The 25,336-nt window shown below is 39.2% G+C and overlaps 1 protein-coding gene across 12 annotated transcripts in view; it reads left to right on the top strand.

Annotated features, from left to right (window-relative positions):
- VTI1A (vesicle transport through interaction with t-SNAREs 1A) overlaps positions 1-25,336 on the top strand; it is a 340,922-nt gene that overhangs the window by 11,144 nt on the left and 304,442 nt on the right. For all 12 annotated transcript variants that reach the window (XM_048857953.2, XM_048857952.2, XM_048857951.2 and 9 more), the window contains exon 3: positions 9,228-9,338. In XM_048857953.2, coding sequence (XP_048713910.1) covers positions 9,228-9,338 — 111 coding nt within the window. The remainder of the gene's footprint in view (positions 1-9,227; positions 9,339-25,336) is intronic.

Below are 25,336 nucleotides of genomic sequence, written 5' to 3'. Positions count from 1 at the left end.
ATGGTAAATATCCAGATATGTGGCTTGGGTGTGCCCAGAATTTCAGGGCAGTTATTTATTGTATGTATTTATGCAGCAAGTTATGTAAGAGGAGTATGTGTGTGTGAGAGAGGAAATGCTGCTTGTAATAACATCCATGGATGGGAAGGCAGTATAAGAGTGCAAATTCTTTTTCTAATGTTTGTTAGATTGATATCAACATGAGTAATGTCATATTAGCCTTTCATCAAAGCATTAACTTCTCGTAATATGTAGCATGATGAGAATTTCATCTGTGCACCTTGTGTGGGAGGTTTGGAGCACTTCAACTAAAGTATACAAGTCTTATTGCTTGTATTCTTGTTCTTTAGGCTAAGGGCTGGGTTCTGCTTTTGATTGTGCACATGTGATTCCTACTGACCTCACTGGATGGCCTGTACTTGCTTCTGGTGGCTGAAATGGGCCCTTATTCTCATGAATTCTCAAGCCAGGCAAAGTCAGGGAAGCTCCTAATTGTCTGAACTGTTTTTCCTCCTTCCTCCTCTTCCCAGTATAGCTAATAAGGCTCCCTGTTGAATCCTAGTAATTACTCAGGAAGGAGCTTCATAATAAATGGAAATAAATTTTGTTTTTTGCCAGTCCAGCAAACAAGCTTTCGGTTTCTCTTTGCCTAAATGTCTGGGGTGTAGTTTAAGTTGTGGCTGAGGGGACAATGAGATGTGGTATTCAATTGCACCTGTGATTGGTTTTTTCCACGTGGTGAACAGCAGTTCGCTTGTGGGGGATTTGGGCTCCCTGTTACAATTGGATTATGAGTTTGATCTACTAGTTTCAAAAATATAGCCTGAGCATTAGGCTATGGAGCTGAATTTAGTGATTCCATTCCTAACCTTTCTAAGTAATTATGTCAGTGATCCTGTTACTGCTTGTTATGAGCACTAGTTGATGAGTTCTGTTTAAATTGTACACACTCCAGTGCTGGGACTGTGTCATATTCTTGTCATACATTTTATGATACTTTAGAAATGCTTTTTTACTCCTGAGCATGGGGATACAAGAGGGTGATATGGCCAAAGCAAATTCATGGTGTTTGCTTACACAGCTGGAGCCCTTGTTTCACAGTCAGATCCCTCCTTTGGATAGAACCGTAGGCAGGAACTTGGGAGATTTGGGGTCAATACCTGACTCAGCCACAGACTTTCTGTGTAACCTTGGGAAAGTTACCTAATAGCTCTGTCTCGGTATCCTTATTCTGAAAGAGTGATACTATTATTTCCCTACCTCGCAGGTGTGTTCCAAAGATAAATTAAATGATTGCTAGGTGCTCTGATATTATGATGATTGGAGCAATGTAAGTATATAACAGACCTTCTCTTTTTTTCTCTCTCCCTCACAGTATTAGTACAAGGCAATTACATTGTAAGTGTTTTGGTGACAAATCATTCAAATTTTGGTTTTCTGTGCAAAGTAATTTTCTACCATCACTTGTTGAAATGAGCAGAAATGGACTTAATGACTTATTTTTCTCCGTGCATCATAATACATACAAATTTGGATGATATTTTCCCTGAAGATTAAAAAGAAAATCCTCTTTTAACATTTTCATCCTAGTGATGATCTTAATTTAATGTACTTCATTTTTCTTTCACGCTTTTGTTTTTAGATCTCCTCACTAATGCTACTAGACAGGTGCTTAATGCAATTATTGGCTTTAAGCAATTACCGAACATGTCTGTGATTAATGCCAAGGCTTGGATTCAATAATCAATGTGAACAAAAACTGCTAATAACAGAACTGATTTAAAAAGTTTCCTTTTAAACTAAGGGCTACCATAGAAAAACAAAACAAACCATTGACCTAAATTGCTACCACTTGTAGTCTTGGTACATAGATTTGCTCAGTTGTACTGTCTGATCAAAGCACTATCGTTGGAAAAATGTTTCTTGTTTTAATTCACTTTATTTTGCTTCCTTCTTGGTAACAGAATTTGACAGTGCTTTTATTTATGCCATTTATGATGCCTAAGGGTTAATTGTGGTAACCAATATTTTCTGCCTTTTAGCTGGGTCAAAGTGCAATGCCAACTGATTGAATAGAGTTGGCTTTGGATAAGTAATTTCTTTCAGCCTCCTAGACTCCCTTAACAAGGGTGACATCTAAAATAAATGATCTCTCAAGTAAAAGGTTATACTCTTAACTTTCTATCTGTAGGAATGCTATTTTGATGGTATTTATGCTTTCAAAAAAACACAGTAGTCCAGTTCTGATGCCATGCTTCAGGAAAGATGTGGGCACCGTAGAGTCTAGAGGACAGCAATAGAAATATGTTAGGTTTTCTAGAATTTTATTATGAGGAAAGGTTAAAAATATTGGGCATGTTTAGTCTTGAGAAAAGAAGACTGAAGGGGGACCTGGTACATCTTCAAATATGTTAAGGGCTGTTTTAAAGAGCATTGTTATCAGTTCTTCTGTGTCTACTGAAAGTAGGACAAGAAGTAATGAACTTGAAGCAAGGGAGACTTAGGTTAGATCAGTGGTTTTCAACCTTTTTCACTTGTGGACCCATAAAAATTTTTGAATGGAGGTGTGGACCCTTTTGGGAAATTTTAGACGTAGTCTGCAGAGCTCCATGGGACTGTGGACTACAGATTGAAAACCACAGGGTTAGATATTAGGAAAAACTTCATAAAGATAGTTTAAGCTCTGGAATAGGCTTCCCATGGAGGTTGTGGAATCGCCGTCACTGGAGGTTTTTAAGCACAGATTGGACAAACACCTGTCAGGGATGGTCTAATTTTACTTGATCCTGCCTCTGAGCAGAGGGTTAGATTTGACGACTTATCGGGTCCCTTCCAGCCCTGCATTTTTATGATTCTAGGGTACTTGAGAATTAAGAGGTTGTCTTTCTGAAGCACAAGAGATAGCATGTAGGTTAGCCCTCCGGTTATATATGCATCTACTTTCTGTGATGATAACCTGGCTGTATAGTACACAAATTTCACATTTAATAAAGTTGCATTTCAGAATGTGCTAAAGTAATTTTCTCATATTGTTAGAAAATAGTATTTGTGTGGCTTAGTTTTGTTTGCTCCAAACGCTTATTGTTTACCTCAGGTCTTTAGAATCCAAACAGTATTACAGTTCACATAAAATGCTGAAAAAAAGCAAGCCTGAACAATTTGTTTGCGTAATTCTGTGCAACTAAGAGAGAAACTGCCACTAATGGAGCTGTAGGCCTCTGTGAAGTCTCTCTCGCTGCTGGCTTTGAGAAATCATTGTTCGCAGATAAGAAATTAACCTTTTATGCAGAAGGTATTATCCTCTCTGAGAATAAATTGGTTAACATTGGATAAGAATTTCTGTTGCTCAGTAAATGTCATAAAGGAATGACCTGCTGATCGTGACATTATGAAATGAAAAGGATAACTTCGGACCTAAATATAAATGTATATATTTATGATGACAACAACATCATGGTAAAAAAAATCTGGATATTTGACATTACTAGCACAGAGGACACTTGTGGATTTTCTTTTTTAAATGGCTATTTGAGGGACCTGCAATCATTACGTACTCTTTTGCCTGAAAAAAATTGGAAGGACACTAATATGATATTTGGTAATCTGTTATTCCAATAAATAGTCTAAAAGCAGTTGTTGAACTGTTCGGTAAGGAATCCCAAGTCCTCTTTGTGACTCTACTCCAGCACTAACCAACATGTGGAAGGCTTTTTGTAAGAACAGCAAGTAACTGAGAAGCCTTGGTTTTATCTATGCATCTTTGTCACTTACCACTATGGTACCTACCTGGTGTTAGGAGTAAGGCTCACTCATTTTGGATAGACTCTGGATTAACTTCCAATGTCAAGCATATTTTTGGTCTGTGGGTGAAGCTAAATGATCTAACGAGGAAAGCTCATGATGTAACGAGGAAGGGAGACATGTAAAAAGAAGCTCCTTTTGAACCTGCTGTGGGAGTATTTATTTGTATTTTTATTATGTTCAAATGCCAGATTCCACTTGTATGGGCTAATTCTGCTAGTAGTTATATCACCAGGTTGGCTTTATGAAGTATTAATACTACCATATCTGTACTTGCATAGGGTGCTGTCTGTCGCTGCGTTTTCATCAGGAATAAGTAGGCACTTTCCATGGCACATGCTACCAAGTAGTTTAATTTGCTTTAATAGTGCCAGTATTTATCAAGTGTGTGTACTTAGTAGCAGAAAGCTGCAAAACATTCATGATTCTTTGAATATTGGGGTGCTTCTCTCCTTAAGCTGCATTGACTAGAGGAGAGCAGGTCTGCTGTTACCTGCAGGAGAAGGCAGCTGGTACACAGTACAAGGACAGACACCAAATAGAGCATATTATTGGATACCTATCATGTGCAAGTATGTGATTGTCATGAATTACTGCATTAGAAATCTGTTTTTTAAAAAAGTAGGAAAATTGGGTAAAATGTGTAACTCTTGCTCCTGGTTGAGATAAAGCATTTTGTTACCGGTTGTATTTTTAATTTGTTTCAGGGATTCTCAACCCATTTATTGTTATGGGCTGCATAAGCAGCTCTCTGTGTGTTATGTGGGCTGCATCCACACAATATATATACTACCTGTATGGCTGTGACGATGTCACATGGGCTGCAGCTGTGAGGTGATTGGGTCTCAAGCGGCCCCCGGGCTGAGAACCACGGATTTATTTGCTCACTGCATCCATCCTGTGGCATCCAATTCTTTCCCCAGTAAATCTGATATTTTGTTTGGGGCGGGGGGGAAACCTCCTCTATGCATAGTAAATTCTGAGAGAATCAGTCTGCACAGAGCTTTGGGAGAGGAGGCAGTGTATACTGGCCCTATAGCACACTTCAGTAATTTGCCCATTCTTTGTTCTTTTGCAGTTAACTATCAAGATATTCTAAAAACTAATAACTAAAGGACACATCACTTTTGATAGGCTAAGTTTTGTACCAGAAATGGGCAGGAGTGTTGTGCTGTGTGGTCTTCTAAGCTTGCTGTGGTCTATTCCTAAGCTTTGTTCTTAGCCAATGAGGGTATGGGTAGGTTAAGTTGAAACATATATGAATCAAGAGATGTAGCTATATTTTCCTATTGTCTAAATTTATAATCTGTTCCTGATTATGAAATAAGAGTAGACAGTAATACTTCTGTTGTGGGAATGATTCTGAACAGCTGTCTCCACCATTGCACTGTAAGAACTGAAAGACTGTATCTCCCAGGATTACATGTTACCTACTTTTCCTTTAGCTTCCATTGCATTATGATTGAACAAGTAATAGTAGGGCAAAGATACTTTTTAAGTTTACCTACAGTTTTCTTTTTTCATGCTTTTCAAGAAAAAAAGTTGAAATCTATCTTCACTCACCTTGATTGTATTTGAAAGACCAATATTTGTAAGCATGTATGCTGAAATCTGATTAAGCATGAAATGTGATTATATTTAATAGCTGCAGAATGAAATCTGTTTCTCTGTTATAGTGTGTATATATACTGCATGCCTCGAACGATATTCATGAAAAGTTACCAGCTGGGGGGGTGGAATCTGCTTGTCTACTCTCATGATGACAGCAAGGAAGAAACATCATTCTTTTTCACCGAAGCATGTAAACTTATGCAATGCTTATATATAGTTTGGGACAGCAAAACCATGTTATTTGCATAAAGAAGGACCAATGCAGATTAATCCAAAATTTTGAGCAGGATATACTGTTCCCCCTCTAAAACTGCTGCAAGCTCATTTAATGTGAAAACTAAAGAAAGTGAGAGCCAATAAGCAACTCAGACAGACTCCCATAATGATGGAGATAGCTCAACTTTTCACCCTAACTGATCATATCTTTAACCCTGGCCATTGTTTGGCTATGGAGGGTTCTCAAAAGAGAGAGTAACTTAAAAACTATGCAAGTCCTCACAAATTTATCCCAGAGACACTCTCTCTTAATGGAATCAAAATCTGATCTCAGATCAACAAAGGCTGAATAAAACTTCCCTTCTTGGAGGAACAAAGTTTATAAATTGGGTCAGAGAGGGCAAAATAACTGTTGGTAGAGCAGTCCTTCCTGAAATCGGCTTGTTCCTCAACAAATAAATTACAGCTCTTTCCAGTCCTCTAATCTCCACAGGAGATACTTGGTATGGATATTAAAAACCATGTCTAAAAGGTAAATAGGTCAATAATTTCTAGGGTCATTTGTCACCTTTGGTGGGGAAGTACAATCCCTATTTATTTTTATTAGTAAATAATTTTGCTAACGCAGGGGCCCATCAAACAGTATAGTCCTTACAGACTTCTGCTGGGATAAAATCGTCCCTTTATTATATTGGTTTTATCAAAATTTTGATTTCCATGGTGGAGACTGTCGGCCATTCTGGATAAGGATAGCAGGTGAGGTCCATCAAGGTAGACCAAACCAAAGGGTTAATAGATGGATTATTATTATACAAGGCAGAAAAATGTTTCACCCCAGACATGCTTTGGAAAGAACGCCCATTTTTCCGTTAGTCTTGTAGTAGACCATTGCTGCCATCATCCAAAATAGAGGAGATTTTGGTTTGTTTGTGGCAGTGAATTCACATTTCTTCCAAAGGACCTTTTGATGATCCAATTTTTTCTTATTCAGCATTTTTTTATAGTTGTTTCTAAGGATAACTAATGTCTTAATAGGATAAGAGGAACTATTATTTCTCACAGCCCTTGCAATCTGAAACTGTTTTTTGTAAACTGAAGCAATCCGAGTCATGACAGATTCTCTTATCTTCTAAAGGATAAAAGATCTTTTTTTTTTTTAAATGGTAGTCATCCTGTAATTTAACAATCTCAGTTTGTGTTTGTGCTCGAGAATTAAGATCCAAAAAGCTGATTCTTCAAAACTTGACACATCACTGGGTACGAGCTTCTCTCCGACTTGAGGCTTTACTACTACTGCAATCTAGTGCTTCTCATTAGATCTCAAATTGCTTCTCAATCTTTAATATATTTATCCACAGCATCTCTGCAAAGTTGGCAAATGTTAGAAACCCTATTTTTACGGATAGTGTCTATATTAATTCCCTAAGTGACTTGCCAATGGTGATATAAGAAGTCTTTTTAAAGCCTTTTGGTGGAGTAGGGAACTGAACTTGGTCTCCTAAGTCCTAGGCTTGTGCCCTAATCACTGTTCCAAATAACAGATTCCACTTAATATACCTTGAGTTACACTTTCAAAATTAGGAGTAAAACAATCTGTCAAAATCCCTTTGGGAAAACGTGGCTGAAGGGCAGAAATTCACCTCCAGGTGTTGATGATCACTGTCTGTAAAAGCCACTATAAAACTAGAGAAACGAGACCACCTTAAAATAGAAATTGCAATATAGTCAAACACATTGCCCCATCTAGAAGATGAGTGTAAAATGACCCTCCAGGTCATTACCATCCCTACCATTCAAAGTCTCCAGGCAAAATCACTTAAAATTACAGAAAATTTACAACCTGGAGTATTTCTTACCTTGTCCTTAGCATGTCTGGGGGAAGTGAAGATCACACCCTGTTAAATGAGGTAGGGGAAAAACTAAAAATATTCCTTATCCCCAGAACTTGGTTGGTCATAAAAAATTCCCAAAAGAACAAAGATCGCTGATGAAAACTTTTCCATAAGCAAATCAATGAGAGATTCAAGCCCTACTCAGAAAGGCACTATAGAAAGGGTAGCTCAAAGGGGCAAATGTATATGCAGGGCTAATGGAGTACATTTATTTGGGAAAATAATACTAGAGGCTTGAAAATAGGGATTGCCTGGTGTTATTTACTAGTTATAACATTTAACTTAGAGATGAGCAGGGCAAGACCATTTGCAGGTTTACCCCTCTTTGCATGCTTAACACCCTCTTCAGAATTCAAATACAGATTCAAAGCCCCATGAATCGGACTCATACTTAGAAACCAAATTTCTTGGAGGAACACTAAATCAAACTGAGATAAACAGTTACTGAAATCCAAATTCTGGAAGTTACTTTTAAGGCGAGCCGTATTCCATACACAGCTTTGATAAATGTTTTGGTGGAACCCCTGTCAGGCCCATCTAGTCAATCCCCTTCCCTTTCTAGGGTCTCATTTGAAAATTTGTTATGAAAAACTGCACTATTGGTTTTGTGATTGGGCCTAAATGTCCCAGGATAGTGATCTTCAACTCTCCTGGATGGTACGTAGGACTTGAGTAAAAGGATCTGAGGTTGAGCAGAGAAACAGGTTACAGTGCAACAGAATTTGCTTGGTGGCCTGGTCGCTCTTTTTTGTTTGCTTATTTTTTAAAAGGAACAAAGATTCTTTCCAGTTGCATTTCATAGGTGTTTTCCCTTCGATCTTTTAAATCTGAGTATCTCTATAGTTGAGACGAGGTTTCACATGACAGATTTTCTTAGCTGTCCACTGAAACTGGTAGTATGCAAGCCATTTAAATTACAACCACTAACTTTCAGTTTTGGAAAGTTAGGCCTAAGACAAAGAATAATATAGAAGTAAAACTTGCTTTATATATTTCTTTCTTTCTTACCAGAAAACTATTTAGTGAAACTATGCTGACCAACTTCCCATTCAGTAGCATATGTGTTCTGAATAGATCAGGCTTGAATGGCTTTTAAATGACTATTTTGTAAACCCACTGATTAAATCAGGTGCCTTTCCTGTGGCATGATACTGAAATCTCACCGGAAAGAGTTTTTTCTGTATAAATGCTTATCTGTCTCTTACCAAATTCTGCAAATACTAGGTTGGGACTTTACCAAAATGGAAGACATTTTTCTTCCCATGCCATACTGCCTGGCTGAGATCAGTGGAAAATGAGTAACTATTGTCCAGCATGCCTACCGCTATTATGGAAAGGTACAATTTTTTTCTGTGTTTTTTTTTTTTAAGTGAACTGAAAGCAGTATTTTAAAAAGCAGATAATGGATTCTTCACTGTAGCAAAATACCATTCCTAAACAGGCAGTAGCATACTAAGGAGGCTGCATAGTCCAATGGGTAGAGCAAATAATTAGTAACTACACCATTCCTGGGTTCAAATTACTTCTGATTCACTCTGACTTTGTGCCGTTTCCTTGAGCATCAGCAAGAAGGAGGAACAAGTAATCAGAAGATCATGCTGAAAGCTAGAGGCTGTCACTGAAATTTCATATATAAATGTGAACAAAACAAGGATGTAGATGGACATAAAATAAACTTAAGTCTCTCTCCTGTTTTTCAATTACTAGCTTGAACAGATGGAACTTGAAGTTCGAGAAATCCCCGCCCAAAGCCGAGGAATGTATAGCAGCAGAATGAGGAGCTACAAACAAGAAATAGGAAAACTTGAAGCTGATTTTGTGAGTATATTTACGTATGATAAAGGATGGCATTTAAGACAAAAAGTATCTTAGTGTAACTGTGTTCAGAGTGAAGTAATCACTTTCTTCCATTTCCCCAACTTTCTTCAATCAACTCCACATGGGCAGACTTTGGGGGAGAGAACAGTCTTAACTCATGCAAGGGTGGAAAGAGCTCTCCTCTCCCTGTCCACAAATGCAATAATATCTGTGCAGAGTTCTTATGTGGGAAAGAACCTCCCTAATTGTTTGCTAGTCTGCAGTCCCAGTTAAACTCTGCAGAACCTTTGCTCCTACCACTGTGTGTCCCCTGTCCCCCACCCAGTCTCTCTCTCTGTCCACACTCTTCTAGCCCCGCTTCTTGGCAAGGACTCAATAGCAGACCATTGTAGTTATACTGTGAGAAGTCACTTAATTTTATAGGGTATTATAAGCTTATGAGACTAGTACGAAGTACCATGTTACCAGTTATAAACTACACTTTTTAAATGAAATGAATCCCAACTTCACTTCATTACTCAATGTCCATGATTTCTTTTCCTTTTATGTTTGGATGCTCATTGACTATTTTGCAAATCAGTTAGCCTCAGTGGATCTTTCAGGTACCAAATGCAAACTAGCCTGGTTCTCCTGTCCGGGTGCTTGTGTTATGGCCTGCAAGCCACCAGTCCTGTTTCTTTTGACTTAGAAATAGTGAATGGACTTGTGTACACACAAAATTGCTTCTAAAAGGGCTGGCTGAACACTTCAAAGCCACCTGCTATTTCTTTCTGGGTGTACGTAATACATGTGACTCTACGGGGTAAGCAGCTTAATGCTCCACTGCATCCCAAGGTTTGAGCACCAGGCTGACAGACAGTGCTATCTGTAGTTGAGGAGTGAACTTTACTATGTATGTTGAGAACCCTCTGTGTTCCCATGGAAACTCCTTGCCCCTTTCTCACCGCCTGCCATGCTCTAAACAGCTAAGAGAAGGGAGATTGGCTATGTCACCTTCACAGGGAGAAGAAAGGGAGAAACTGGAATTGAGTACAAGGTGAGGGCCCACTGAGAACAGACTGGGATCTTTATAATGATGAAACATGGTTGCTTGGGGGAAGAGAAGGAATTAGAGTGGGGGCCTATGACTAAGCAATAGAAAATAAGTGATGGAAGAGCCTGGGATGGGGATGAGGGAATACAAACAGCGCAGAGAGAGAGAAGAAAAGAGGGAATAGATCGAAGTGATGGAAAAAAACAAGCAGGAAATTTACCAGAAAAGTGGAGGAAAAGAGTAAAGGATGGAAAAGAGAATGAAAAAAGCAATAGTTATGATTAGAAGTATGTTAAGAGAGCTGAATGGTTCAGTTCACTGACACACCACTACAGCTAAGGTGGCACAAGCATTTGCATTCTAATACTTGTTTTCAGACACTGATAACTTTCACAGGTTTTCACTTACTGGGCTGAGATTCTTTCAGGCTTGCTCTTTACCCAAAGGTGAAGTTTCAGGAAAGTTTATGTAACCAAGGTTTGGCTGTGCGTTCGAGGAGACAAGGGAGGAAAATACGGCATAAATTCGCTTGGCTTTTTGAGCTGCTCTAATAGTATAGTGACTGGGGGGAAAACAGCTGAAAATTTTCATTGAAATGGAAATCGCTTTTGAATACTCTGGTGAAAATCACCTTGACTGAGTTGTGATCTGTTGGTTGTAAGCAAAGAGTTTACAGCCTAATAGGAGCGCTAGATGACATCTGGAAAATTCACTTTACTGCAGCTGAGGGTAAGTTTCTAACTGGGAACACTGTTGGCAGTTTATGAGCAGGATTGTCTTACAGACTCACTTCTTGAGGTTCACTGCTCTTCCAAAAGAAGCATGCACATGTAAGCTGGCAGATTTAGACATCGTTCTTTGTAAGGGAAACTCAACCTGGATCCCATTTACGTTGGCTACTCCTACCCTTCCTTACTGGGTGAGGGAAAGCGAAGCTGTAAGCGGGCATTTATCAATCAGCAGAATACCGGGGCTAGAGCCTAGTACTTCATTTTGGGACTAAACGCAGGGGCTTAGAAGATTTTGTCTGATTTTTAAACTGAGAGGACTTTAAACCAAAGCACGAGTCTGTCTTAATCAGTTCTGTTCCATGTTTTGTAATGTAATGATTATAGCTGTGGATGGCCCTCTCTTGGCCACTTACCTATGTAATTTAAGTAGAAGGATGTGAAAGCTGATTTAAGACTAATACTGTCTCTCCAAAGTGAATTGCATAAAGCATCTGGATCAGCACGTCTCTCAAACTTTAAAATGAATGACATAACTGGGACTGCAAGTTCAATTTTATACACTTTGTAATGAAAAATCTCTATTCTGTCAACTTTTTTATATGCCTGACAGAGTCCTGAAAACTTACCCCAGCTCAAGCAGTTATTGAAACCAACATTTTGGCAACATTCTTAAAACTTAAGAGCAGGATGCATTAATTCTGCAGACTGTTAGATCCTTTATTTATAAAGGAGAGGGCATTTAGGTTGAGTGATGGCAGACTATTTCCAGATGGAAAGTCCACTTGTATTTAGGTTGTGCTGGGCAAAGTGGCGAGAGACTGGGTTGACACTGGACTGTGAATGGTTTCCTTTACCTCATTGTGTGACATTGTCATATGGTCACTGGGCATCTTGATGATCGGATGATACTTCTTGTAAACATTCATAAATGTTCTACACTTGCTAAGTCTTGAAGTATATTTTGAAATTATATGAATCTTTTAACCTAGTGCAGTCACACTCTAAAAGGTGACTCTAAAAACAGCCTTGCAGGGTTTTGTTGATTGTGCCTCATAAGCTAACTTCCAGATCACATATGAACGGATCACAAATACATGTTGTTGTTTTTTTTCTTGGTGCCAGCCTTGCTAGCTGAACCTGAGCTTTCAAAATCTGACTGTTCTTTTCTACACATCACTGCAACAAAGATCATGCAGTCCGAACTAATCTTCCATATGCATCTGTGCAGTTTTAAATTCAGATTATGCCCCTAGCAATCCCTGTGCACCTTCACAGTTTTCTGTAGGATTGCACAAATGTAACGGATAGCTCTGTAGTTGCAATAAATGATGCCCGAGAAGGAACAGCATCTAACTCACTCACTCTTTGCTGTGTTGGCTCTGCAGGACTAATGAAACTTAAAAACAATAACTTATTTTTGTCATTCAAGTAAGCAGATTCCATGGGACTCTGAATAGATACAGGGGCAGATGCAGATGGTATCGTTTTTTATTAGTCGCCTCTCACAGTTTAAGAAATTCCCGCCATTGAGGGTCTGATTCTGATATCATGACTTGGGTTGTAGAGCACCTTATTCCTAAGGGATCCCATTAATTTCAAGTGAGTTCCTTACTTGTGTAGTAGGATACTATTCATCATGAGTAAGGACCTGAGAAGCTGGCCCATAAAAGGTCAAGCTATATTAAAGTTTCATACTATAAATACCATCAGTAAACTCTTACACTGCCCTTTTATGTGGATACAAGTAATGTAGGTAAACTTTAGTGTTAATAGCTCTTTTAAAATGAAATACATCCTACTGAGTATCAGCTAGGAGTGAACCTTTATTGCTGTTGAATCTGTAATGCTAAAGGTAATGTAAAATATCACTACTTGTTTATATTGTGGAATGTGCTTGCAGCTTATAAGAAGTACTTGTGGCACCTTAGAGACTAACAAATTTATTTGAGCATGAGCTTTCGTGAGCTACAGCTCAGCATCTGATGAAGTGAGCTGCAGCTCACCAAAGCTTATGCTCAAATAAATTGGTTAGTCTCTAAGGTGCCACAAGTACTCCTTTTCTTTCTGCGAATACAGACTAACACAACTGCTACTCTGAAACTTGCAGCTTATGTGTGCCATGGTAAGGCATAGCTTATCTAAAGGGCTCTATCTTGTGGCCAAATGTGGAGTTGCATGCTGCTTGTTTTTTGCTTTGCAGAAAATCTCTTAACTAAAGCCCTGGGGCCATCTCTTAAAGTAGCACTCAACTTGAAATCCACTCACTTACAAGTGGCTTCAGTTACTATATCTGCCTCTCAGTCCTTCTGCCACTGTCTTTGGTTTTCCAGTTGCATTTGTTAATGTTCTTTTTCTCTCCCTGTGTGAAGGACCCACCTGAATAGTGACAAGAGACTATGACTGGCTTTGTTATCAAATGCTCAGAAGTCTAAAAGTGGAAAAAAAGTCTTCTTCTGTAAACTTTTGGTTACTGTTCTTAGATAGTAATACCTCAGAGAAAAATAGAGTATGCTTAATTAAAAAAAAAACACTTTTCTCTGTTTGACAATATCCCTTTAAACACTGATTTTTATAGAACTGGCTGGCACAGATAATGGGATACTGACCCTTTTCATCTGAATCCATCCTAAATTGGTGTTGGCCGCAAGTTCTAATTCAGAATTAGCACTAACTGAAAATTATTATTAATTTATTTGTATTACTATAAAGTCTAGCAGCCCCAGTCATAGACCGGGACCCCATTGTGCTAGGTGCTGTTGCAAACAAAACAAAAAACCTCCTTCCAAAAGAGTGTACAATCGGAGACAAGAGAGAGCAGATAGACAGGGAAGTACAAGGAAACAATGAGATATTGGTCAGCATGCTAGGTTGTTGTTCAGTTTCTAGCAAACAAGTATCCATGTTACAGAAATGAGTACCAAATAACCATTACTCAAAACTGGGCTGAACAGATCTATCTAAAACTGCCAGCATGCGTTCCAAAGAACAGCAGACGTAGGACGTTTGTCTACCATTATTCCCTCAGGATTGGATTGAGACAAAACTTTAATGGGGGCACTTTGGACTGTTGCCTCTATTGTTATATCTTTTCTGTGGCTAAACAGAGCAGGGTCACGAGGTTTTATTTCAGCATGTTCCAAAGGTAAACGTAAATATTTTTTCCTCCACTCTAGGAAGTCTACGTATGTGCATGTTATGTAATTTTTATTTTTTACTTCCAGTCCACATTGCTTTCACATGTGCATTTTGCAATACTGGCTGCATGTACTGTGGAGAATTTTCTCGCTGGAAAATACTTTCCTTCTGCGTGCAGTGCCAAAGTTGAGCTAGCCACCCCAAACTGCTCTATGACTGTTGGTGCCTTCATGAAATAAATCTTGCAGGTCTCCTTACTAAATGAGCTTCCCATTCAGCACCGAATAATGTGCAGAGCTACAAGATACCTCACCTAACTGAGAGGTACTTTAACTGGAAATTTAGTGGACAGTATTCTACATAAAGAACGCTTCTCTGTAGGAATATAAATAGTTGTTAGTGCCAGCTGTCCCAGTTTGGGTATTTGCGTAAATAAAAAAACCCTACAACCACAGTTTACACAGATAAAGAGGGCACATAAGCTACATTTTTGTCTTGATCTATATGCTAATTTTCTTGTGTGTGCATACTCTGCTTGTACATACCATTTTACACATTCAAAGTACTGTGGAAGCATTCCAGTACATTTGTTTCTCAGTGTTTTTATCAATGGTCACTGTATAATATTAAAACATTGTATGTACTGTAGCTGATTGTTCCCACGGCACCCTTCATATGTCACTTGCTGTCTTGACTTAGATTATGAGCTCTTCGGGACAGGGACTCAATTTGTATGTTTCTGTAGAGTGCCCGGTACAATGGGGCCTTGACCCTGGTGGAGACTTCTGTCCTGAAACACAAATCTGAAGTACAAAAAAATCAATACATGAAACAATAATCATTCCTTTAACGCCCCATAACTATTGCTGAAGTAAAAACAACAATAGAACACTTTGAATATCAAAGGAAACTTAAATGGAAGATATGTAGAGAAGAAGGTAGCATTGTGGACAAATACGTTATGCAAGGATTTTAACTGTTACAGTAAAAAAAACTATTTTGACGTTCTTGCACTATTGTAGCATAGCTACATTTTGGCCAATAGCTTGATTTTTTTTTCCCCCAAACTTGTAACAGGGGGAAGTCTTTCCAATTGTGATGAATATTACAAAAACAGCTCCTATCAATAAGCTTTAAAAATACTTAAAAGGTTGTCAGCGAGGCCATATCAAGGAGGGTTATGTCAGCTGGAGTTAGCTTTTTGTCATGTGACTTTAGTAATAAAGTACCATTTGAATCCAGAAACATTGACCTGGACCATGGTAGTAAGTACACCAGTCGAATCCTGAGTTATCAGATACTACTTTCATGCTCCCACCCCTAGTCCACTCTTGTGCACCCTTACTGGCATCCATACTACTATGTGGGAAACACAAGAACATTTGCCAAACGGATTAGGTAGTGCCAGATATATGTGAGCCTGAATCCCCTTTCATTTTCTGGTTTAATTCAGATATCTAGGTGAACTCTTCTGCACCACCTTGTTGCTGATACATCATGTTTTCAATTGATTTGTAAAATAGCAAGACAGTGTTTTCTCTTGCGTATTTACAAATTGTGTTTTGAGCAGATGTGAAATAAAATGCAGCTTGGAGCTGCATCTACTTTTAAAAAAAGAATTAGTCAAACTTAAGCCCCATCTACAACAGGAAATTGACTGATTGCAAACAAGTTGTTTGACATTTCTGAAATCATTTTAATCTTGTTCTCACTAGTAATAGAACTGTTTTCAGCACAGGTTCAGAGGAGAATAGGTGCCGAAGGCAGTTTTACTGTTCGTATGGACACGATGAAGCTGACCTGACAAATTTCAAACTCTCTTCTTAAACTGATTTTCTTCATTGTTTGGTAGCAATTAAACCATTTTCGGCCCTAATTCAGAGGAGCATATTACATTAAAACGTCTGTACTGGGTTCGTTTCTTACTATGAAAAGGTCTTGTTGCATGTCACTTGTCTTCAGTCATTGTCAAACACGCTTTTCTTGGGGAGAAGAGAAGTTTATTTTAATCACTTTAAAGATGGGGATGAAATCTGGACTATTGACAGGTTTTTACTTACAAAATGACTTAGACTAAAGGTGAAAGAGGGCCATGTGGATTTATTACTGTGTTTGTGCATGTAGGGGACTCTCCACCCTTTGATCACCTCTTCTCATGCAAAAGGTTGAGAATGCCCCTGCTATATCACTGTATGCTCAACAAGTGCCCTGTGTGGAAGGAACAGAGGAATGGCCGTTCTCTTTATAACCATCCTCTGCAAAAATCTCCTATAGGAGCCATGTTGCTAGTTGGGGCCAGGAGCTGTGGTGGGATCAGCAGGGTACTGCATACTCTCCAGATTACTGAAGTTGTGTGGCCTTTCCTGTCTTTGTACTGTTAGTTGCTCCCCGTCCCCAAAATACTCGCTCTTACAGACACACTGTCAGGAAAATTCAAGAATCTCATGAGGTTTTTCCATACCTGTGTCCTCCTTTGTGGGTCTCTCATGTGGGAGGAGACTAGCCATGGATTCCCATTCAGTAAATTATATCCGTTTTAATATCAATTAATTAGATATGACACACAGGGGTTGTGAGAAAGGGGAAGGAGATACAAAAGATTACTCTAGTGTTATCCAAGCCCCAAACTGAATTTTTAAAGGGAAGCTAAGCTGTAGAGTAACCTGGCTCAGCCGTAAAGCCTTAGGTACCTCTAGGGATCTGGAAAATCCACTCCCCTCTGCTTGCACTTTGAGAAAATTTATGGCGTGTGTGTGTGTGTGTGAGAGAGAGAGTGAGAATAATAGAGCGGCTGGATGGAATTATTTCTCTGTGAAACTTACCAGTGATGATTCCCTCTTCTTAGAGAGAAGAGTGAAAAAGAAGAGTTAATATGCTTCATTTATAATCAGTCTAAGGGGTTATGATCATCTGAATTGAGATTCCTTAGGGACCAGTTCAATGAAACAGCTTTTATTTTTTGTTTTATAAACTTTAGGTATTATTTACAAAGATTTCTTCTGTGCTTGATCAGTAAGCTATGTCTAGTAATATGATTCTTAACAGGGGTGATGGAGAGGGTTGGGGAGGAGGGGGACAAGTAAAACTGAAAGTAGAGAACTGGGGTTATTGCTCATCTGATGAAGGAATATTAATGCTCTCAACTAATTTCACCTTGATATTCTTGTACAGTTCTTAATAAGGCTATTCAAAGATGTACAAAAGTCTTCACTGTGCCAACATGCAGGCATCTTGTTCTGGAAGAACCATCTCTAGAGCCTTCAGTTTCCATGACATTATCATTTTTCAGTCTTGGAGGGTGTCAACAATTGTAATGCCAGTGTGGTGATGGTGATTAATGACTTTAATAAACCTCTGCCCCTCAGCAACTGGACTGACTCACTTATTTCAAATAAACCTATCATCAGATAGTGACTGAGGGATCCTGGTGACCTGTCTTGAATTTGAACTAGTGATCTAGAGATGAAAGGCATTGGGACCCACGACAGGCATTGTGTCTCCAATGAAACATCCAGTGCATCCCAGTTTTCTTTCTTTGCACCCACAAAAAAGATACTGCATCAGAGTAGGCCTAAAATCACTCAAATTTAGCATAAATTCCCTTGCAATGTAATTCAATGCCATTTAGTGGAAAATCAGTATGATTGTAATTTGGACTCTAGTGCAGAAGCGGTGTTGATTTCTGTCACCTGTCAATCTGCTCTGTTACTCAATGTATAAAGATGCCTGGATGTTGGCAATGACCAGACTTTCGTTCACACCATCCTACATTTTTGTTTTCCCATCTGTACATAATAGTATATGTGTTAAATCTTCCTTTGCTCAGCAAAGCTTCAAATCTTTTGCTTGCTCTTGTTTGTTTGTTTGTTTGTTAGTTCACATTGGCAGAAATGGCATCCAATCTAGTTAATGTACTTCTAACCACCCACAAAGGTAACTTCATATAGAGGAAGTGTGATTCTGGTAGAGGAATGTGACTATAAAACTGACATCATGGCTTTAATATTTTATTCTCTCTCAGCAATTCCTTATCTTAGTGAAATGATACTCTTCTACCTGTAGCTCCAAAAAGAATCAAGCTGTTTTCTTTCTGCCTCTGATATCCTCACCAGTAATAAAGTTGGAACTTAGCTGTCAGTTATGATGATGCATGAGGCAGAACAGAATCTAGCTTGCTCTCCCATAGTCACATGGGCTCCCTGGTACTAATAAAAGTAGAAACTTTTTGTCTCAGGAAATGCTAGTAGCTGGCAAATTGAGCAAGAAATATCATTTTTACATGGTCACTTTTCTGATTATATTCACGATGTTTAAAATTCCTTAATTAGGGTATCTCATTTGTGTTTGGCTACAGAATAAGGAGAGACATGAGCTACTGATATAGCTAAAGCTAAGGAGCAGATAATGTTTTGACATTAGAAGGATTAGTTACTGTATAGAGCTTTTTTAACTTCTCTTTTAGTTTGTTCAGTGACTGACACTAGATGGCACTGTTTGTTTGCAAAGCCAGTGTTTTTTTTTTCTTTCCTTTTTTCTGTTTGGTAGTAACTGAAATTACTGTTTCATGAATAAAATATTTCTGGTGGGATTTGCATTTCTATATTGGCTGAAGATACTGTGTTGTATGTTTTATTAACCAGCCCAGTGCAACTGTCAGCCTATTAAAGAGATCCAATGGACCCTGTTTAGCTAAATAAACTAAATAAATCCAATTCGTCAAATTGTGTTCCTGGCTGTTTGTTTTCCATTCTTTTGATGTACAGTTTATTTTAAGTTAAAGTTGTGTAAGTTTAAAAATTAATGGGGAAAATAGAATTTAGTGTTTGGAACATGGAAAGACTAATTGCTATGGTCAAAAATAGCTTTGCTTTTAAGGTGAAGTTGCTCTTTGGCAAATGGTGAACTTTTTATTGATGACTGATTAACTGTCCCCTGGCAAAAATTGTTTTGATAAATAAATGGTGTATGGCCTCTTTTATCTGCTTGTTGAAGTCTATGTGGCTTTCATTAAACAAAACTTTAAATAGGAGCATAATAGTTACTTTTAAAAAAATCATGCATAAACAATTTTATTGCAAAATGTGTGGGGAGGATTAGTATTGATATGCTTCCCATCATATTTTAAGGAGGTATATTTTCTATGTTACTGAAATAACTATTGCATGATGATAGTCATTTTACAAAGTAAATACTGACACTACAAAAATGCTGTTGGACTATTTCTTTATATTGTATGTTGCGGTGGTGATACTACTATTGAGTATTGAAAATCTTTGTTCATTATACTCTACTATTTCAGAGCTGTTTTACTTAGCTTGTTTTTACAGCAGAATTTTGCTATAGATTCCTGTAAGGTGAAGTATATATTTTGTGCTAAAGCTGTTAACATATGGAGAATTATTCTATGAAGCCTCTTTAAAGATTGTTGTCAAAAAGCAAATATATTTCTAGTTTTGTTAGCATGAGAAGGGGGAGGAATGGTGATGAGTGGTAGCTATTTTCCTTTCTGGTGATTTCCCCAGTGCTGTTTTTGAGATGTTCAGTATTAACTTTTGCATGTTTTCCAGGAAACTGAACTTGCACAGTACCATGTATTGCATAGTTGTACTTCTGTATTCTTGTGTTACCAAAAACGGAACACTGGGTTTTAATACAACAAAACCCACGTTTCAGTTAAATTGCTTTTTTTAGTTTTCCAGATAAATCCATGATATAATGGAGTAAAAGCTTTTGCTAGGAACTAAATTGTATGCCTAAACTTTGTAGTGTTAAAGTTTGTCAACAGAAATCACGTGATCAGTAAATTCTGCTGTCTCTCTTTTTTCATTACTATACTGGAATATTGTCAAAGTTGCTGTTCACTTCAAAGAGAAATTTTACAGATATTTCTGAAAACGCTGTCAATATTGAGTGAAATACTATTTTTCTATACAGATGAATTCCTGAAATAAGTTTGAGTCAAATGCAAGTCTAAGTCATTCTATTTAATTGCTAAAACATATAAGTGTCAACTTGTTATCCCTTTGATGTAGCCAGCTGATTATGTATACAGCATTGATATGCCATATATGGCACAGAAGTAGAGGGTACTTTCCGCTATATTTTAGCGTTACATAATCTAATAGAATTAGATGATGTGGGCAATACCTTGAAATGGACATGTGTTTTTATTCATATGGGAATATGTCCTTGCTTTTCAGAATGAGATTGGTGAGGGCATGTGGGTTAGATTCGTTGTTCTCCTACTGATTATTCCTGATTTTTTTTTTTTTTTTGGACATACCTCTACTCATTGGGATCAGTAGGATCAGAGTTCCACTGTGCTAAGTGCTGGAAACAAACACACAACAAAATTATGGCCCCATGGAATTTACAGTCTGACATTGACTTGCAATGTGCACAGAGTTGGAGAATAACTGGCGACTTCAGGAAATTCAGTTTCAAAAATACATATTCTGTGTATTATGCGTACCTATTATGCGTACCTGCGTAACTTTTGTGTACGTTGATAACAAGCAGACCAATAGACTTGGGCCTCTTTAATCCTTCATCTCCATTTTGTATTTGGTATCAGGGTAGCCATGCTGTGAAAATAAGGGGCATTCTAGCACTTGACAATCGTTGCGGTGGCCTCGCTCATAAACAAGGGGATGCTCAATACCAGAAAAAATTAGAAAGGGCAGAAGTGTAAAAGTAGACATTAAACAGCCTTTTCGCCAACGTAGATTAACAGGTCAAATCCAGACAGAGTTGGTTGAACAGGAAAACTGTTGCCATCTGATGGTTATTAATGCCTGATGTGAAATGAAGTTGGTGGCCTCAGTCCACTTCCCAGTGGACAGGTGTTCGCATCACATATGTGCCACTGTTGGCAAACTTGTCCTCTGTGTTATGGACTGGGACAAAGACAATCTGGCTTACTAGTCAGAGCAGGAGTTGGGTCTAGTGGGCAGAGCAGGCGTCCAGGTTGCGGAACAAAGTCAAAGGGCAGCACCAGAGTCAACTGCCAATTACCAGAGCCAAGGGTCAAGCCAGAGTCGGAACCAGGAATCAAAGCTGCAGATCAGAGCTGAGATCAGATAGCAAATGCTGGATCCAAGGGTCAAGTCCGAGTCAGAATTCGGAGGCCAGGGTTGGAATCAGGGCTGGCAACTGATGATTGGAAGCAAGGCATAAGGGCAGGAGCTGGAGGAAAGGCAAGGATCAAGCACTCAGCATGAGCATGGTGGGAACAGGAGCAAAGGAAGGGGTGAGGCAGGAGCAGAGCAGGAATAAGAAATGTCTGGGTGCAGGAGGAGACAGGCATGAGCAAGGTCCAACTGAGCCACAACAGGAAATCACCATGTTGCTCAGATAAACTTTCTGTGCCACCTCCTGGCTTAAGAAGTGTAATTGGACCAATTGATGGAGCTCAGTGTTCCTCCAATCAGGGGTCCTGTGGGTGGCACCTTGGCTGAGGTTATAGTCCTTCTGGTTTCTCCGACCACCAGGTTTTAGCAGACATTGAGTGAAGGCCAGGATGCGAGTGGCTGTCTGGGGACTCCCAGGCCTGGGTTCAAGATCTGGGACATCACACTCTGCTACAGTGACTTGACCAAGTAGGATACCTCATTACTCACTCACCCCAGCCTTGGTCTCTTTTGGTCAGAGTGGAAACACATTATCTAGGCTGTAGGGAAAGGTTCTGTTCAGCTGCTACACCTGTTCTGTAGGGAGCCCAGTACAAAAGCCTGTTGAAGTCAAAGGAGACAGATTCCTATTGTGTTCAGGTGGGCGTTGATCAGATCCTACATAAATAGAAAACTACAGTATCTAAGGATGTCTGTATAGCACCTTTCAGACCCATCAATTCACGTGCACAAACCTTTGTTCTAGGTTTAAATCAACTATTTATGTGTGACCTTCAACAGCTGCCTGGGCTACATAACCAGACGGTACAGAAGCCATTGGTTTTTGATTGATTCAGAAAAGTTGTTTTTTATATCTTGTTTTATTTTAAATTATGCATTAACAGAACTTCATTAATTTCTAATTGAGCAACTTTTAAAAATGAGGCAAATCAGTTAACACACATCAGAAGCTGCGGGCTTGCTTAAGTACTTACACTTTGCGTGTAAGCTTTTTGGGGCCCGAACCATCTTTTTGTTCTGTATTTGTACAGCACCTAGCACAATGGGGTCCCGATTCATGACTGAGGCTCCTAGGTTCTACAGTAATACAAATCACAAATAATAGATTAAAAAATATTTGTAGTCCCATGTGGTAAGAATAAGGTTGCCAAGTCCACAGGTTTCTTGTAACTGTGGGTATTTTTTTTCCTTCTCTGGTAATTATAGGTTAGTTTTGTTTTTATGGGTAACTATACATTAAACTATCATTTAAATTACCTGGGGCTTTATAAATTACATTTGCCAGCATCCCCAAAAGAGTAAAATATATTTTTTTCTAGGATTATGGTAGAGAAAGGTCAAGGTTAAATCGGGGTAGCTAATCTCACTTTTCTAGTCTAGACAGAATCTTAGTATTCCCTTTGTATTCTCCTCAGCGTTATACCTTTATAAGACTATCCTTTTTGGATCCTCACCTCAGCCCAGAACATTTGAGCTGCACCTCTCTTCCTGCAAATACGGGATGCAGTTCAGACTTGTTCCTAAGGCTCTGAGACTTAGACCTACCTTTTCCATCCTTGATTATCATACACATTGTAAGGAGAGTGATCACTTTAGATAAGCTGTTACCAGCAGGAGAGTGGGGTGGGGGGAGAGAAAACCTTTTGAAGTGATAAACACCCATTTTTTCATGGTCTGTGTGTATATAAAAAATCCTCACTGCATTTTCCACTTTGTGCATCCGATGAAGTGAGCCGTAGCTCACGAAAGCTTATGCTCAGATAAATTGGTTAGTCTCTAAGATGCCACAAGTACTCCTTTCCTTTTCCATCCTGTCACTAGATACTCAATCTTTATAGGAATCCTACTTTAAATAGATATTTTTAGGGCAGCAATAAGCAAAATCTCTTCGTATTTTCTCCCCACCCTCTTTTTTTCTTTCTTTCCGAATGTTAGAGGTTTTGCCCCTCGAATAGGGCCACCCTTGAATTCCTTTTCTGTTTGTTCCATTATGGTGGGAAGAAGCCAAATGGAGCAAGCGAAAGGCCAAGAAGTGCTCCTTTAGCATGGGGACCTTCCCAGGAGCCACAGAAGGAGTATTCTACCATAGCTGCTTCCTGCCTGCAGAGCCTTGCTCTGTCGTGGGGAGGGGATCATAGTTTTGATGTTTTCTTGGGGTCTTCTCATCCTTCCTGCATCTCACCAGCTCAGACTCTTCAGAAAACAACTCCATAAATGTGTTCAGCCTTTTTCAGCACTTCAGGCTCAGCAAGCAAAACCATCTTCACTGATTTCATTAGGGGCACATCAAAAAATCCCCCTGCCACCTCCCAGTCTCAATCCACGTGGAAAGGGGAAAGCTCAAAGATCCCATCCTCTGTTCTTAAACGGGTAATTGAGTAATTTTGTCAGGAATCTGGCATCCTTTAGATACCTTACCTTCTTCCCAAATGAAAGATTTGGACTCTGTTTGGGAGAGTCCCCTCCACTTCTTCTGTTTTGTTTTAGATGAGGTGCACCAGGGCTTAGGACCTCCTTTCATTGCCTCCTGCATTAGAATATAAAAACAAAAAAGAAGCAGCCCTTGTGGGATGACCACTGTCCCCACCAAAAAGCACAGAAAAATATCCCAAAAGCACTCCAGAACCTCAACTTTTTTCCTTCAAGCTTCCCGAAAGGAGAATGACTCTTGCCTTCAGATTGTAATACCAGCCAGAGAAACAGGACAGGTTCTCTCTCTGATCTGTTTCAAGTCTTCAGATTCAGCCAGGGAAAGATAAAGTACAGGCCATAAACGTTAGTGGATGTTTTTCTTAATTCCTTGGCTTGTTCAGTATTTCCAACACCAAGCATTCAGAAATCTTGAGTTCAGCCCAGTCAAAATCCTGACATGGGCTTAAAACGCATGATATTTTATAAATAATAATTTTTAGGTTCTCTTTTATTTTCCATCGGTAAAAGATGTATTTCAAGGAATCCCTGTTGAGGTTACAGGGACAAACCATCCCGATGAGTCGAAAGAATAGTAAATATGGCAGGCGACCAGCTTGGCTTAATGGTGAAATCTTAGCGGATCTTAAACATAAAAAAGAAGCTTACAAGAAGTGGAAGGTTGGACATATGACCAGGGAAGAGTATAAAAATATTGCTCGGGCATGTAGGAATGTTATCAGGAGGGCCAAATCGCACCTGGAGCTGCAGCTAGCCAGAGATGTCAAGAGTAACAAGAAGGGTTTCTTCAGGTATGTTGGCAACAAGAAGAAAGCCAAGGAATGTGTGGGCCCCTTACTGAATGAGGGAGGCAAACTAGTGACAGAGGATGTGGAAAAAGCTAATGTACTCAATGCTTTTTTTGCCTCTGTTTTCACTAACAAGGTTAGCTCCCAGACTGCTACGCTGGGCATCACAAAATGGGGAAGAGATGGACAGCCCTCTGTGGAGATAGAGGTGGTTAGGGACTATTTAGAAAAGCTGGACGTGCACAAGTCCATGGGGCCGGACGAGTTGCATCCGAGAGTTCTGAAGGAACTGGCGGCTGTGATTGCAGAGCCATTGGCCATTATCTTTGAAAACTCGTGGCGAACCGGGGAAGTCCCGGATGACTGGAAAAAGGCTAATGTAGTGCCAATCTTTAAAAAAAGGAAGAAGGAGGATCCTGGGAACTACAGGCCAGTCAGCCTCACTTCAGTCCCTGGAAAAATCATGGAGCAGGTCCTCAAAGAATCAATCCTGAAGCACTTGCATGAGAGGAAAGTGATCAGGAACAGCCAGCATGGATTCACCAAGGGAAGGTCATGCCTGACTAATCTAATCGCCTTCTATGATGAGATTACTGGTTCTGTGGATGAAGGGAAAGCAGTGGATGTATTGTTTCTTGACTTTAGCAAAGCTTTTGACACGGTCTCCCACAGTATTCTTGTCAGCAAGTTAAGGAAGTATGGGCTGGATGAATGCACTACAAGGTGGGTAGAAAGCTGGCTAGATTGTCGG

Source organism: Caretta caretta, chromosome 7, assembly GCF_965140235.1.
Source record: "Caretta caretta isolate rCarCar2 chromosome 7, rCarCar1.hap1, whole genome shotgun sequence".
NCBI classification, from domain to species: domain Eukaryota; kingdom Metazoa; phylum Chordata; order Testudines; family Cheloniidae; genus Caretta; species Caretta caretta.
This window is presented reverse-complemented; position numbering and strand designations above follow the sequence as displayed.